General features: G+C 41.3%; 1 protein-coding gene across 4 annotated transcripts in view; it reads right to left on the reverse strand.

Moving 5' to 3' along the window:
• The window catches only part of GRIN2D (glutamate ionotropic receptor NMDA type subunit 2D), a 1,213,579-nt gene that overhangs the window by 555,350 nt on the left and 640,551 nt on the right, over nucleotides 1-17,678 (reverse strand). For all 4 annotated transcript variants that reach the window (XM_075328780.1, XM_075328779.1, XM_075328778.1 and 1 more), the window contains one exon: nucleotides 13,649-14,241. In XM_075328780.1, coding sequence (XP_075184895.1) covers nucleotides 13,649-14,241 — 593 coding nt within the window. The remainder of the gene's footprint in view (nucleotides 1-13,648; nucleotides 14,242-17,678) is intronic.

Consider the following 17,678-nt stretch of genomic DNA (forward strand, 5'->3'; position numbering starts at 1 on the left):
TTTTATGACTCAAGTATGTTGTGCGTTTATATGTATAGTTATGGTAACTATTTTAATCACCTTTTACATATTCGCAGTACTGCCAAACAATACAAGGTGTCACGGGTTTCTTGTTTACCGATTGCTTAAGAGAGATCAGCTTTTAAGAAGGGAGACAGTTGACAGGATTAACTGAAGAGCTGGCCCATAGTGGGGTGGAGTAAGGGAAATATAGGAAAAGGTATTTCCTGATTTTTGGGGATGTGTGTTGTGTGGTAGAAGCAAAAGAGTGCAAGGAGGAAGCAGAGGTGACCAGGTTCGGAGTGCAGACGTAGGTCCAGTGAGACCTCCTGAGACAGGGTGACTCCACACCAAGCAGGCAGTGTGAAAAGATGTGGACAGTGTCACAGCAGTGTGTAACGGGGACCCTTTAAAGAGAAAAGAGGCCGCCCAGCTGAAGGACACTGGCACAGGAGTATCAACCCTAAGAGCAAATCCGGGAAAAGTATCATAGCTGTGCCAGGTATCTTAGCTACAGCAAAAACATGGACTAGAGTTGAGTGAATACCTAACTATTCGTACTCGCTATACTCATGACAAGTACTGTCTAAGGCTATGTGCGCACTAGAAAAGTGATTTTTCTCAAGAAAATTTCTTGAGAAACTTCTGGGAGTTGAAGATTACAGCACCTGCGGTAAAAAACTGCGCCAAAACCGCGGGAAAAACGCATACGTTTTTGTCGCGATTTTGCCGCGGTTTTGCTGCGGTTTTTCCGCAGGTTGGTCCCTGCAGTTTTTTTATGCTGAACTGCAATACATAATATAGATAATAGATAGATAATCGATAGATAGACAGATAATGGATAGAGGGAAAGATGGATAGATGAATAGATAGATAGATAGATGAATAGATAGATAGATAGATAGATAGATGAGAAAGACCTATATAATGTCCCACCCTCCTGCATATTCTAAGCTGGCACCCTTTAGTGACTTTCATGTGGCACTAAAGGGTGCCTAGCCTTGTATTTAGCCAAAAAAATAAATAATTAAAAAAAAAATGACGTGAGGTCCCCCCATCTTTTGTAGCCAGCTAGGGTAAAGCAGACGGCTGCAGCCTGCAGACTACAGCTGGCAGCTTCACCTTGGCTGGTAATCCAAAACAGAGGGCACCCCACGCTGTTATTTTACATTAAATAAATAATTTAAAACAAAAAACATGGGGTCCCCCCATATTGTATCACCAGCCAAGGTAAAGCGGACAGCTGGGGTCTGATATTCTCAGACTAGGGAGGTCCACTGTTATTGGACACTCCCCAGCCTAAAAATAGCAGGCTGCAGCCGCCCCAGAAGTGCGCGCATCCATTAGACGTGCCAATCCTGGCGCTTCGCCCCAACTCATCCCGTTGCCCTGGTGCGGTGGCAAACGGGGTAATATATGGGGTTGATGCCAGATGTGTAATGTCACCTGGCATCAAGCCCTGGGGTTCGTGATGTCACGCGTCTATCAGATATGCGACATCACCAACCCAGTCAGTAAGAAATAAAAAATAGACAACAAAAAAAGTTTTATTTGAAAAAACACTCCCCACATTCCCTCTTTCACCAATTTATTGAAAAGAACAATCAATTCCACGTCCGGCGTAATCCAATAAGGGGGGGGTCCCACGGCGATCCATACCATAGTCACTGTCCCATTCAATGAAGAACAGAATGTTCCCCATTGGCTGGGAGAGCAATGCAGTGACCTGAGCGAACATCAATAGGTCAGCCCAGGTCACTGCAGGGGATGATGAGCGCTGCCATCAGGAGGATAGATGAGATCATTACCTGCTGTGACGATCTCCTGCAGTCCTGCCATCAGCGCTGTCACTGACTTCTATGCCCGCCGCGTTGTCAGCAGTATCGCGAGAGCCTGTGACGTCACCGCTAGTGACAGTCTCGGGCCGCGGGCATAGAGGGCAGTGACAGCGGTGACGTCAGGAGGCAGGAGATCGTCACAGCAGGTAATGATCTCATCTCACCTCCTGACAGCAGCGCTCGGCATCCCGGCGGCTGCACGCACTGCAGTGTGTAAGTGTTTGCCTGCGCTGCAGGGTGACAAGCTGCTGATACTGCGGGCAGACACTGACACACTGCAGGGCAGGCAGCCGCGGGGCCGGAGCGGGACACAGACTGCACGGGGACCTGGAGGTCACACGGAAGTGCTTCTGTGCTGCGTCCACTCCCTGCAAAGCCGCAGGCAGCGATGTACAATAGCGCAGGTAAATCGCGCCTATACCGGGGGTATACCGCACATTATTTGCTACCTGCGGTATATCCCCGGAATTTCGCTATTACATTACAGTGAATGGAGTGAAATTCCAGGGGTATACCGGAAAAGAAGTAACATGCACATTTTCTCGAGAAATTTTCTCAAGAAAATCTTCACAAAGAATTTTCTTGAGAAAAAAACGCAGCGTGCGCACAGCTATTTTTTTTTCCTATACGTTTTCCTGGTAAATGTCTGCAGAAAGATTTCAAAGATTTCTCAAGAAATTTCCGCAGCAAAACCGCGGATAAATCCGCGGGTAAAACGGCCTAGTGCGCACATAGCCTAATACTCGCTTATTCGTTCCGATTAGTGTGTGCAATGCAAGTCAGTGGGGAAAAACTTTCAAAGTAACGAGTAACCAGAATGCCATACTATTTGTGGAAGTTTACTCGTTACTTTGTAAGTTTTTCCCCATTGACTTGCATCGCACACACTAATCGGATCAAATAAGGGAGTATTAGACAGTACTCGTTATGAGTATAGCAAGTACGAATAGCTAGGTACTTGCTCAACTCTAACATGGACTCATGTGGTTAAACGGTGACATAAGTGGTCAACATAAGTGGGATTGTCAACCTTCATATACCTCCTTAGTAGACGGTCTGGAAAGAGTTAACAGTGTGCCTACTAGTGATCTGAAAGAGCCGGTGTGTGTCTAAGTAGCAATACCGTGTAGGAAACTGTGTTTGAAACCACTCGTAAGTAAAGTGCAAGACATTTCTACCCATTGCTTCGACTCTGCTTTAATGGCCTTAAACACAGCAGTACCACACTATGTGCAGCAGAGGACAAGAAGAAGAATCCCAGCCTAGAGGTATCAGTATGATGAGATAATGCTACCACACACCACCACCATTGTTTGTAGTGTGGTGGGACGAAGAAACTGTGCAAAGATAAAGAGAGACAAGAGCGCTTCTGTGTAAAATCGCAAGACTTTCAGCAGTCAGACAAGCAGACACCGCACTCAACTCAGGGAGTTGTGCACCCGTGCACAACCTCGGTAAAAGCGTAAATTCAATAAGGTGGAGCGGTAACCATCTGATGCTGGCTGCTAGATAGCTGTCCGAGCTGGGGCTTGTGATGTCCACACGGTGATGATGATTACAGCTACCTGGAAACCTGCTGCAGCTCCAACCCCTACCTCAGCACAAGTGCTGAGGAATAGTGTAGTCCGTAAGTATTTGGTGGTAATCACGGGTGCTGTAGGTACCAGGAGCCAAGATACATAAAAATATCAAAATTTATTGGGCACTACGCATTTCCAGGACATCAGCACTTGATGAAGAGGACTGATGTCCTAGAAACGCGTTGTGCCTAATAAATGTTCATGTTTTTATGCATATTGGCTTCTGGCACTTGCTGCGCCCGTAATTACCTCCAAACACTTAGGGACGAAGAAACTGAGACTCTCTCCCATGGCTACCACCCTGGGCACATTAAAGACACTCAGAGCTGAACCTGGGGACGGTGAGTAAAGTTAGTGTGCTTTTTAAATCTATCTGAAATTGGAGAAAGGAGTTTTCTAAAACTGGCAAACCTCTTAAAACCCTATGAATTCATTGTGAGACTTCATAGGAAGCAATATAATGCACATGCCCAATTATTATTGATACATTTTTAAAGTTTCCACTCTGTAGTAAACCAGTGTCACATTTACACATCATTCTTGTTGATTAGGAATACTGAGCTTTGCTTCACTCACAAAACATGAATCACGGTTTTTTGTTACTAATTTATGAGAATGTTCAATTATTTTCACTTATACTAGACATAAAAGACACTATCACATTATTACATGATATTAGCATCTTATTCGAATATATGGAGATGTTGTTAAATAGCCCATCAAACAGGATGTTCATGTGATGACAGAAATGTGTAAGAATATAACCTCTTTCACAGTAAATTGCTAGTGTAAAGTATGGCTATATTTAACATCCTATTATATGAATTCCTAGTCATAGTGCCACTTGCAATATGGGACCTTAATTATCAGGTTTGGTGGTTTGCAAATCAAGTCTACAGAAATCGGTGGATTGCAATATTCACCATAATTAATGCTCTCTGCTAATGAATCACAAACCTGAAATGAATCCATACAATTCCATAAAATAACGCATTTAGCAATGGCATATTACAGATCATGGCTGTAGCCCGTTACTTTTCATCCCTACCAGATGACTCATCGCTCTTAAGACTTTACCCATTGAACAAGATGATCAGTTTTAATCATCTTAAACAGAACATGTTAATTGCACTTTGTTATATTTTGTAAATGAGTAATAAATAGGATGCGATGCCACTGGCAGATGTAGATGGAAAATGGCCCTTGTGTGAGAATAGTAAATTGGCCTTCTGCAGTCCATTAGCTCATCATAATGCACAATCCAACATGAAGGAGGTAGAACCTGCTATGGTGGAGGTAAGAGCTCCCTTATCTCTTAGGCCCCGGTGGGACTGCACCAATGATATGCCCATCCTGTAGGACACCACAGAAAACCTTAAAACTATAACCTAAATGGTATGTGCATGTGGTGGCTTGTAGACACTGGTGTAACCATATGTTTTTTTTAGCAGAAGACGTTTCAAGAAAACACCAACGTATTTTTCCCTGATGTGACTTTCCTGATGACCCTTAGGACACTTTCTGCAGCATCTTTGCCAGTCATGGCTTTTTTTTTACTTTCTGCAGAGACGCCGACTTACTTACCACCTCGGCTGGGTCGCATCTTCCCCCACACTCCCCCAGCCATCCACATGTGCTGCTGTTTACTTTTCCTCCTGGGCCCTGTACATGCTGCACAGGATTACCAGGAGTGCACTTAAGATGTGCACACGCACATCGGCCCTCCTCTTAAAGGGCTGGCACGCCATTTTCAGAAAGTGCCTCTCAGTATATGTCTGAAAGACATTATGTATTTAAGGCACCCTCCCATTATGGGAGATGCCTACGCAATACATTAAGTTAGTCAGCATACTTGTCTGCTAGCTAGTTATCAGGTCCTATTAACCCTGTGTCTGTCTCCAGTACCTGCCTTCCCACACCTGTGTACCCTTGCTGTGTCCACCATTCCTGTCTGTACTCTCCTGTCTAGCCTGCCTCAGTCACGCTGTCTGTACTCATCTATATCTTAGTCTATCACCTGTCCTGGGGTTCAGCTGCCACAGTCCCGGTCACTGCCCTGGGAGTGATACCTGGCATCCGCCTCCCGGTAGGCACTTAGTTAAGCCCCTCCACTAAAGAGTAAGCCCTGGTCTCCCCCTATTGTCTACTTGGTCCACTAATACCACTCGCTGCTCTTACACAGGCCATGAGAGTTACATAATGCAAGCTTAGAAGCCACCAGAAGAATTGTCCGGTCAATTATTTTAGCTACTTCATAGCTTGAAGTGGTCGAGAAAAGTGAAAAAAGACAGAACATAAGCTCCTATATTTTTGATTTTGCTGTGCAGATGTTCATTAAGTTTTAATTTCTTGTCTCTTTCTCAGATGGGTTCCAGGAGGATAAAATCATAATGATACATTGGTTAGAAGTCCTGTCAATCTCTGATCAGGAGTACAAAAGTGGTCACTCCTGCCAATCAATAGAATAAGGCGGGCTTTGCACACTACGACATCGCAGGTGCAGGTGCGATGTTGGTGGGGTCAAATCGAAAGTGACGCACATCCGGTGTCGCAGTCGATATCGTAGTGTGCAAATCCTTTTTGATACGATTAATGAGCGCAAAAGCATCGTTATTGTATCATCAGTGTAGGGTCCGACATTTCCATAATGCCGTTGCAGCGACAGGTACGATGTTGTTCCTCGTTCCTATGGCAGCACACATCGCTGTGTGTGAAGTCGCAGGAGCAAGGAACATCTCCTACCTGCGTCCCGGCTGCAATGAGGAAGGGAGGAGGTGGGCGGGATGTTTACATCCCGCTCATCTCCGCCGCTCCGCTCCTATTGGCCGCCTGCCGTGTGACGTCGCAGTGACGCCGCACGACCCGCCCCCTTAATAAGGAGGCGAGTCGCCGGCCAGAGCGACGTCGCACGACAGGTGAATGCATGTGAAGCTGGCGTAGCGATAATATTCGCTGCGGCAGCTATCACAAGATATCGCTGCTGCGACGGGGGCGGGGACTATCACGCTCGACATCGCAGCATCGGCTTGCGATGTCACAGCATGCAAAGTACCCCTAAAATGGAGATGAAAAAGCAACAAATTACCTCGTTTTCTCTACCTTTTTTTTTGTTGGCTCCATATGAATCTTTGTGCCACATGGTGGCCACATAGAGATCAATGACTGACCATGACATCATCAGAAAAAGCCAACTGGACCTCAACCAACCAATATAGTTAGGAGGATACTTTTCCATCTCTCAGCTTTACTTGGCTGTTTGCAGAGGCCTTATGTTCAACCTTTTCCTATAATGGCTGAACATTCATGACAAATCCTAGTATTACGCATCACATGTGTTGATACAAACCCTTTCTTGAGAAGACAGGTGGCTTATTTTAGTGCTTCATTCTCAGTCAAGTTGCATTATATTAAATACCTTAATGCTAGCTATATATGGCTTTACTCCCTAAGCTGCCCTTTAACTCTCAGTGACAGTTGTGACATTTCATGTTAGGCTTTTAAGCTTGATTCAGTGTACATAGAATTTTATTAAAAGTCTGCGGTCTCTGGGGACCAACACAATTCTCTAGGTTACTGGAGGAGAGAAAAAAGCATTGTAAATCAAAATATGGTTTTCTTTCCAAAACCAACAGATGTCCATTACTTCACTAAAATTCTGTTCTTCAAGGTTGCTATCTGCTACATGTTCTTGGCACACAATTTTTGATATTTTGGAAAAAAGAATTGAGTAATTGTCGATTGACCAATGTTTTGCCAGTATTCTCGTTCATTTGACTATTGAATTCAGTCAACTCCAAAATCTTTGTTTAATTTTGATACCCTTTACCTTGTTAACGGGCCTTGCCAGGAAAAGTTATGACTGAAGAAGACTAAATGGATATATTGTAGGCAACCTTTTTCCAAAATTAATGTAGATACTATGGACAAGTTGCATCATGTTTTATTTAAGATTTTACACGAATATTGTACTAAAACTCAAATGTATTCTCTCTCCATTTGTAGGAGATGCCTAGATTTTTACTGTTGTGGATTGACTATGTTGTATTTCTCAGAGGAAAGCCGTATGCTGCCATTTAAAAAGTGACATTACATATTTTTTGCAAAGATATCATATTTTATGAATATTTTATATTTTTATGAAAACATAAAATGATTTGCTCTATACTCCATGCGCTTCTAAATAGATGAGATTATCATGCTAGCTTTGATGCAGCCTACTGAATTTGAGTGCTATAATTTAGCTATTAATTCTTTAATGTAGACTCACCCAACGTTAAGGCTATACAGTTAGTTCCAGAAATATTTGGACAGTGACACAATTTTCGCGAGTTGGGCTCTGCATGCCACCACATTGGATTTGAAATGAAATCTCTACAACAGAATTCAAGTGCAGATTGTAACGTTTAATTTGAAGGTTTGAACAAAAATATCTGATAGAAATTGTAGGAATTGTACACATTTCTTTACAAACACTCCACATTTTAGGAGGTCAAAAGTAATTGGACAAATAAACCAAACCCAAACAAAATATTTTTATTTTCAATATTTTGTTGCGAATCCTTTGGAGGCAATCACTGCCTTAAGTCTGGAACCCATGGACATCACCAAACGCTGGGTTTCCTCCTTCTTAATGCTTTGCCAGGCCTTTACAGCTGCAGCCTTCAGGTCTTGCTTGTTTGTGGATCTTTCCGTCTTAAGTCTGGATTTGAGCAAGTGAAATGCATGCTCAATTGGGTTAAGATCTGGTGATTGACTTGGCCATTGCAGAATGTTCCACTTTTTTGCACTCATGAACTCCTGGGTAGCTTTGGCTGTATGCTTGGGGTCATTGTCCATCTGTACTATGAAGCGCCGTCCGATTAACTTTGCAGCATTTAGCTGAATCTGGGCTGAAAGTATATCCCAGTACACTTCAGAATTCATCCGGCTACTCTTGTCTGCTGTTATGTCATCAATAAACACAAGTGACCCAGTGCCATTGAAAGCCATGCATGCCCATGCCATCACGTTGCCTCCACCATGTTTTACAGAGGATGTGGTGTGCCTTGGATCATGTGCCGTTCCCTTTCTTCTCCAAACTTTTTTCTTCCCATCATTCTGGTACAGGTTGATCTTTGTCTCATCTGTCCATAGAATACTTTTCCAGAACTGAGCTGGCTTCATGAGGTGTTTTTCAGCAAATTTAACTCTGGCCTGTCTATTTTTGGAATTGATGAATGGTTTGCATCTAGATGTGAACCCTTTGTATTTACTTTCATGGAGTCTTCTCTTTACTGTTGACTTAGAGACAGATACACCTACTTCACTGAGAGTGTTCTGGACTTCAGTTGATGTTGTGAACGGGTTCTTCTTCACCAAAGAAAGTATGCGGCGATCATCCACCACTGTTGTCATCCGTGGACGCCCAGGCCTTTTTGAGCTCCCAAGCCCACCAGTCAATTCCTTTTTTCTCAGAATGTACCCGACTGTTGATTTTGCTACTCCAAGCATGTCTGCTATCTCTCTGATGGATTTTTTCTTTTTTTTCAGCCTCAGGATGTTCTGCTTCACCTCAATTGAGAGTTCCTTAGACCGCATGTTGTCTGGTCACAGCAACAGCTTCCAAATGCAAAACCACACACCTGTAATCAACCCCAGACCTTTTAACTACTTCATTGATTACAGGTTAACGAGGGAGATGCCTTCAGAGTTAATAGCAGCCCTTAGAGTCTCTTGTCCAATTACTTTCGGTCCCTATAAAAAGAGGAGGCTATGCATTACAGAGCTATGATTCCTAAACCCTTTCTCTGATTTGGATGTGAAAACTCTCATATTGCAGCTGGGAGTGTGCACTTTCAGCCCATATTATATATATAATTGTATTTCTGAACATGTTTTTGTAAACAGCTAAAATAACAAAACTTGTGTCACTGTCCAAATATTTCTGGACCTAACTGTACATTCTCTAAATATATTCTGCATTAATTAATGTGCAGAGTGGGCCATAAGTATGGATACACCCTGGGTGGGCCATACATATGGATACACCTTGATAAAAAAAAGAGTAAAGTTCAATTCAAAATGGCTTTGCAGATGGCTGCCATGGGCCTCAAATGTTTTGCCCCTCCCATGTGCTAATATGCCACAAACTGTAAGGTGATAATAGCAACCACTTTCATTTTATCAGGGTATATCCATACTTATGGCCTACCCAGGATGTATACATAATTATGGCCCACCTTGTACTTTCTTATACTTGTAAGTAAAGATGAGCAAACTCAAGGGCCGGTGTTCAGTATTCGTACCAAATATGGACTTTACACAAAAAATAGAGTTTGAATTTGGAGTTTTGGTGCTTTACATATGAACACTACTTGTACAGCATTGTTGCGCTTGGGTACGCTTGGTTCTCACCCAAGTTTGAGCCACTTACAGTGTTTGAACGTCTCACACTGGGGGTAACATCAGCATGATTGAATGTAGTGTACACTCAAAACAAAATGGAAACCCCCCACGCACTTCCTCACATTGCTCTGTTTATGGCTGGCTGCATGTGGGCGGAGACCCGAACTGCCCAATTTGTGACTTCCAATGCAGTTCAGGTCAAGTTCAGGTCCCAAACCGATCTTAATTTAAAGTTTCGCTGAACCCCACCAAAGTGAACTTCCACGGGTCCGCTCATCTCTAGTTTTAAGTGTTAAAGCTTATGTGTCATTATGTTGCCTTTCAGTCAGATTTTCTAGTACATTCTATAGAAATACTGTACTTAGAGATGAGTGGATCAATTTGCGAAGGATTGAGTTCAAATCAATTTTTTTTAAACTCCCAGTACCATGCAAATTTTGAGATTCAATTCACAGTTTGCAAAAAAAACCTTGCCTGGCACCTTTCCCCACATTGCTGAATCATTAAAGGGCAGTCAAAATTTACATTGTCGTGCCATCTACCGAATTGGGTCCTCTCTCTCTCTCTTGCCTATAAATTGTAAGCTCTCGTGGTTCTTTCTCTCTTCTTCCCTGAATGTATTTTGTGAACAATTATAAGCTTTCTAGTACTGAAATTCCTCTAAATTTATTCACTGTTACTCATATTTTTGATGAAAATTCTTGCAAAGTTTTCAAATTCGAATTTCAAAAGTTCTGCTCCTCTTTTTTGTAAATATCCCATACGAGGTTAGTCATTAGCAATGTAGAGTAATTATTAGGGATGATCGAATACCTCAAATATTCGGCTTTGCAAATATTTTCCGAATAGGTCGCCGCTATGCGAATATTTGATGCGCAATGTAAGTCTATGGGAAGCCCGAATAGTTCCGAATAGTTGTTATTTGAGTTTCTCATAGATTTACATTGCACATCGAATATTCGCGAATAGTCGAATAGCGGCAACCTATTTGGAAAATATTCGCGAAGCCGAATATTTGAGGTATTCGATCATCCCTAGTAATTATCTAAGGATTTGTCTAATTGTTAGTAACTATCAGGGAGTAATGGAAAAAGAAGTCCAGCGCAGTCCTCAGAGTGTAGGTTTAAAAATAGTAGACATTTATTCATATAAATCCATTAAAAACTGTAGAATACAAAGCGGTCAGCAGGATATAGTGAAGTTTGTAGGGACCCCATCGAACTACGCGTTCCGACACATAGTCTTAGTCATGAACATCTCTGTTGCTTTCCTCAGATATAACAGGAGTAGTTTGCATACATTTAATTTATAGGTGAAATAAAGACCCCACAGGTGAAATTTATGGGTGTGCCGTAAAATTAGGTTGTTGGGTCATTTAACCTTATGGGTACTAGAATCTTATGATGAATCAGAAGTATAATAAAAACACATATTATAGACACATATTAAAAGCAATAATGGCTAAAAAGATGTTATTGTAAAATTGTTATATAGATACAATTGAATAAATTTATACTCATTGTATTAGATTATATAATATGTATCGATAGTGTAGACACATCTAATAAAATCTTAATGGTATGGAATATTTCCTATGTCTTCAATTTTAATATTAAGATTTTATTGGATGTGTCTACACTATCGATACATTTTATGTAATCTAATACAATGAGTACAAATTTATTCAATTTTATCTATATAACAATGTTACCATAACATCTTTTTAGCCATTATTGCTTTTAATATGTGTCTATAATATGTGTTTTTATTATATTTCTGATTCATCAAAAAATTCTAGTACCCATAGGGTTAAATGACCCAACGACCTAATTTTACGGCACACCCATAAGTTTCACCTGTGGGGTCTTTATTTCACCTATAAATTTAATGTATGCAAACTACTCCTGTTATACCTGAGGAAAGCAACAGAGATTTTGCTGAAATGCGTTGTGTAAAAACAGGAGCTTTTTTATTACTATTAATAATAAAGCAAATCATCTTACAAGACTGGCAGCCCATTTACTAGCGCTCAACCAGACCGAAATTTTTAATCCACTATATGCACACTCCCGACAAGGGAATTCGGTTAGAGCTGCTCAGAGTAATAGGACCTGCCAGGTCTAACTCGAACCACTCAGCTGAAGGACGGAGGATCGCACAGGTGCTCCAGGATCCAAGGTGCCGGTGAATCCAGGAGCCAGCAGCGATACCAAATCTGGATTCATTCAGCTAAGCAACGGTAACGCCAGCGGAGATAGCCCCCTACTCCGGAGGATCTATCTACCCACCAACGGGGTTGTGCGAGGGCGCACAACCTCTTCAGGTGAGCAAATCCATATTTGTATTAATGTAATTTCAGCCCACGGGTGCTTCTCATATGCGCTACCTCTTTCTTTTTCATTGAATATGTTGATTGATGGCTCAGCCATTCAATTTGAGATTGGGTGGTGCTGGGCTTCTTCAGGTGTTTCATGTTTTTAGTGATTGCTCAGCTACTTAGCTGAGCAGTCAGTCCCAGATCACTGCCAGTTATTATATTTGCTATTTGATGCTTGTTAGCTTTGTCTATTTGTGCTCTGTGTTTTGATCTAGTGCTGCTTGGCCTTTGACCTCCTCTTACCATCCATTTGCCTTTGGTTTGATCAGCTATCCTTCTGGTATTCTGACCCCAGACCATGACCTTACTAGGCCTTTGTCTTTTCTCTTAGTTTACGACATTCTCTCTTGGCATCTGACCTCGGAACATTTAACTACCCTGCCACAAGGCTTGTTCGTGAGTAGTGATTAGTCTCACAAAAGGTATTTTTTACTGAAAGGGGCTGGCTTTCTGGCTCAATTCATTAACTAAAACAAAATTCTTCTTTGGCATAACTGATGAAGAGGATGGGGATCATTAAGTTAATGAACTTGGACAAACAAACAGCCATCTCCATACAGAAAGAGAAGAAGTAATCTCTGCTTTGTCCAAAGGACATCAGAAGCTGAAGCTTTCACATGAGGCATCTAAAACCAGGCTATTGAATTAAATTAGTTTATTTTCTTACTGTATTTTACAATTGCTGGAAAACAACTAACAGCAACTACAGAACTTCACCGGACAATCCCTTTCAGCCATTTTTACACGTATGTTTTTTCACTCACTGGTTCATGAATGGGGTAGCTTGACAACAAAATTGTGCCCTATACATAATGAACATTATAGTATTAGATATCCACTTCTATATAATATAAAGTACACATTTGAAAAAGGAGAATGTCAGATATAGCAACCAAGGTGGGGCATATTCTTCATTGGCTTCAATTTGTTTATGAAGTAAACCTGTCAGAAGTATTATCGCCCTTGGGAAAAGCTACAATAATTTTGTAAAAATTGTAGGATTCATTTCAATGTCCGTAGTGGATTGCAATAGGAACAGAAAGAGAAGTGGAAGACAACAAGCAACTAGAGAGATGGATACTAGAGTTGAGCAAAAAGATTCCGAGTACCCTGGTCCATCAGCCACAACGATAGTCTCTAGACATTGGACCAGAGCTCTATGGGCCTTGTCTTATCTACTAGCATCTCTTCTGATTAGTTGCCCACCATGACGTTGTACAGTGATGTGCAGATGGCATTTTGCTGGATATTCTAAACAGAAGAGATGTGGGAAGTCTGAGCAAATAGAAGGAGGTTGACAAGATCATGGAATACTAACCAGTGTCCTTTGAATTCTTTTGCTCAACTATTTTGGTCACAACCATGAAAATCATAAGCCTGGCAATGTTAGACGCTACTCTATTATAATTGCCTATAAAACAAAAATTTAAACATAATTAATGAATCAGGAATAAAAGAATCAGTATTACCTGTGTAGATTTTCACTTCCATGAGTAAGGTTAGGTGCTCGACAATCATTGTTAAATTCTGGTATAAAACCAAAATCTTTGTACAAAGCCTCTGCCCCTTTTGCGATGATAGCAACTCCATTTTGAACTCTTCTGTGAAGGTCATCTTTCCATCCAGCAGACAAAACTGTAAACAGACCAACAGGCAAGTGCTCCGGCATGTAATCTGTGCCTCCTAAGTTGGTTCCCACCATAAACCAAATGTACCCAGGTCCGGTTAACCCAGCTTCTCTTGCAGCCTTGAAGACTCCATCAGCCTCATCCTTAGAACAGTAGAGCAGTCGTACCTGTACAGTAATTTCTCTTAATTGTCTCTTTAATTTCGCCCCACTGGGGTCATCAGTGAGATTAAGTGTTAAAACCCCTCGATTTTCCCATCCAATAAAACTACTGTCAGTTAGTAACTCAATATAATCCACAAAGTCTTCGTAGCCAGGGAATAACGTGGTGATAACCGCAAAAGCCGTCCAATCATATTCCTCCAAAACCTCAAAGATGACTTGCAATTGCTGCTCTGTAGAAGCCCCCAACTGCAGGAAGGTGGAACCTTTTTCCTAAAAAAATAAATAAATAAAATATTAGAAAAAGCAGTGATTTTATGCACAATACAATTGCTAAATACACATTATTAGATTTGCATTAGAAAACATACAATTAGGGTTTTCATGTAAAATGAGGAACACCATGCTTAAGAAAAGACTAAATAGTTGTAAATGTATAAAACTAGACAAGGAAATGTATTAACAATGAAAGATATTGAAAACAAACTAAAATATAATGGTCATAAAAAAATCATTTAAAATATCAAAGTGAAAAAAAGATCTAAGGGCTCAAGAAATGGCCGTCAATCACGGCAGCTGGAACAGCTATAGTAATAATTTATCCCTCCTGTCATTACACAATACGTAATATGTCTTATTATATTTAACTGACATTGGCAAGTCTTATGTATTATTCTTTCTTCTATTATTCCTATCTGATTCTTTATCCATAGAAAAAAAATGATGCAATTGACTCCAGCTCTTATGCAGATCTACAGTCTGACCTGCATTCAATGTTTTGGGGGGGGGGGTCATGGGTTTCATATCATAGCATTTCTGTATGCAAGGTCTCGATTTGTATTGAATTGATGATGCCCTACAATTTTTTAATTCACTTTTTTTCTCTATCTCGTTCCGTTTTCAAGATAAAAATGCTAACTCCGTTGTTTTCCACCAGGTGGCGCCATAGGTGGTTTCATTGCATATCGCATGGCTACTTTACTATACCTAGACACCACTTCTATGCCTATAGCTGCCGCCGTTCTCAAGTCAATGGCGATGTACAGAATATGGGTGGACACACTGTATACACCTGAATGGGTTACCAATTACAAAAAAATTTCTTTGTTGCCCGAGGTTGTATTTATGAACTTCTTCCTTTAATTTGCCCTTTATCCTTAAGTGCACTGAAGTAAAGAACAAAATGCTCTTTTTTATAGTTTTGCCATTGTTTTGGGGGGATTTTATATTTAATGATATAAATTGTGCAATAAAAATGACCTTGAAATATGATTCTGCAGGTCAGTACAACTATGGAAATACCAAACAAGTATATATTTTTTGTTTTTGTTGTATAATACTTTCTTGGCTTAAAAAAAAATAAATCAGAATTTTGTTAAAAAAATGGTTTCTGAATCCATATTCCAAGATTCCATATTCCTCTCTCATGGTCTGTCTCTTTCTGTTTGTCTCTGTGTGTCTGTCTGTCTTTTTCCCTGTGTCTGTCTCTTTCCCTGTGTCTGTCTTTTTCCCTGTATCTGTCTCTTTCCCTGTGTCTGTCTCTGTGTGTCTGTCTGTCTCTTTCCCTAGCTGTCTGTATATTTCTCTATCTCTGTCTGTCTTAGTTTGTCTCTCTGTCTGCCCCTTTCCATCTGTCTGCCCCTTTCTCTCTGTCTGCCCCTTTCTCTCTGTCTGCCCCTGTCTCTCTGTCTGCCCCTTTCTCTCTGTCTGTCCATTTCTCTCTGTCTGCCCCTGTCTCTCTATCTGCCCCTTTCTCTCTGTCTGCCCCTTTCTCTCTGTCTTCCCCTTTCTCTCTGTCTGCCCCTGTCTCTCTGTCTGCCCCTTTCTCTCTGTCTGTCCATTTCTCTCTGTCTGCCCCTGTCTCTCTATCTGCCCCTTTCTCTCTGTCTGCCCCTTTCTCTCTGTCTGTCCCTGTCTCTCTGTTTGCCCCTTTCCCTGTCTCTCGCTCTGTCTCTATCTCTCTCTATTCATCTCTCCACCGATATCATATTACCTCATACAGAAGCTTCTTATACTATGAATTTGTTCCAATAGCAACCAATCACAGCTCCTATTAATGACCTGTGGCTCCCAGTTCCATTGACATTAATGGAGGCAGTTTTTTTGGAGAGTAACTGTAAAGCGCGGGGTTAAATTTTCTCATCAAAACAGTCTATGACGTTCCTTGAGTCACATGAGGCCTATATGCAAAATTTTGTGATTGTAAATGAGATGGTGTGGATTCCTTTGGCGGACATACATACGTACACTCAGCTATATACTGTATATTAGATCTCTCTCTCTCTCTCTCTCTCTCTTTATATATATATATATATATGTATATATAAATATATATATATATATATATATATGTATATATACTAGCTGTACTACCCGGCTTCACCCGGGTTGATAACTGCTGTTAACAAAATAGAATGTATTAACAAAAATGTATTTTGTACACAAAAACCACAAAACAGATAGATAGAAATGTAATTATTAAATTGTTGCCTATATTAACCAATCAGAGCTCAGATTAATTAACTGTAGCAAATTAGAAGCTAAGCTGTGATTGGTTGCTGTTGGCAGCCTGATAAATCTCCAGGCAACAGAAATCCCTCCCCCTTACAGTATATATTAGCTCACACATACACATAATAGACAGGTCATGTGACTGACAGCTGCCGTATTTCCTATATGGTACATTTGTTGTTCTTGTAGTTTGGCTGCTTATTAATCAGATTTTTATTTTTGAAGGATAATACCAGACTTGTGTGTGTTTTTTTAGGGCGATTATGTGGTGAGGTTTGTGTATGTGTGAAATGTGTACTGAAGGTGGTATATGTGTTCAAGCATGTGGTAGTATGTGGCAAATTTTGTGCGTGTGTTCATATCCCCGAGTGTGGTGAGTATTCCATGTAGGGGCCCCACCTTAGCTACTGTACGGTATATACTCTTTGGCGCCATCGCTCTCACTCTTTAAGTCCCCCTTGTTCACATCTGTCAGCTGTCAATTTGTCCCCGACACTTTTCGTTTCACTTTTTCCCCATTATCTAGATAGGGGCAAAATTGATTGGTAAATTGGAACGCGCGGGGTTAAAATCTCGCCTCACAACATAGCACCCGGCGCTGCCCGGGATAGTAACTGTCTATCTGTTTCTCTCTCATTTTCTGTCTGTCTCCCCTCTGTATATATCTCTCTGTCTCTCTCTCTATCTCTTTGTCTGTCTCTTTCCCTGTCTGTCTATCTATCTCTGTCACTTTCCCTGTCTGTCTCCTTCCCTCTCCTTCCCTATCTGTCTCTTTCCCTCTCTTTCTCTGTCTGTCTCTTTCCCTCTTTCCCTCTGTCTCTTTCCCTGTGTCTGTCTCTTTGTCTGTCTCTTTACCTGTCTTTGTCTGTCTCTTACCCTGCCTGTCTCTTTCCCTCTCTTTCCCTATCTGTCTCTTTCCCTGTCAGTCTGTCTCTTTGTCTGTGTCTGTTTCTTAACCTGTCTTTCTCTTTCCCTCTCTTTCCCTGTCTCTCTCTTTCCCTGTCAGTCTGTCTCTTTGTCTGTGCCTGTCTCTTTGTGTCTGTCTCTTACCCTGTCTATGTCTGTTTCTTACCCTGTCTGTGTCTGCCTCTTTTCCTGGCTGCATTGTGACACGCCAACATTCCATATAAGGGCGTGGCTGCGCATTCCTCTGAAGTTCTGGCTGCACTGTGGCTCCCAGCTCCATTTGCTTTAATGGA

Source organism: Anomaloglossus baeobatrachus, chromosome 11 (assembly GCF_048569485.1).
Source record: "Anomaloglossus baeobatrachus isolate aAnoBae1 chromosome 11, aAnoBae1.hap1, whole genome shotgun sequence".
NCBI lineage: Eukaryota > Metazoa > Chordata > Amphibia > Anura > Aromobatidae > Anomaloglossus > Anomaloglossus baeobatrachus.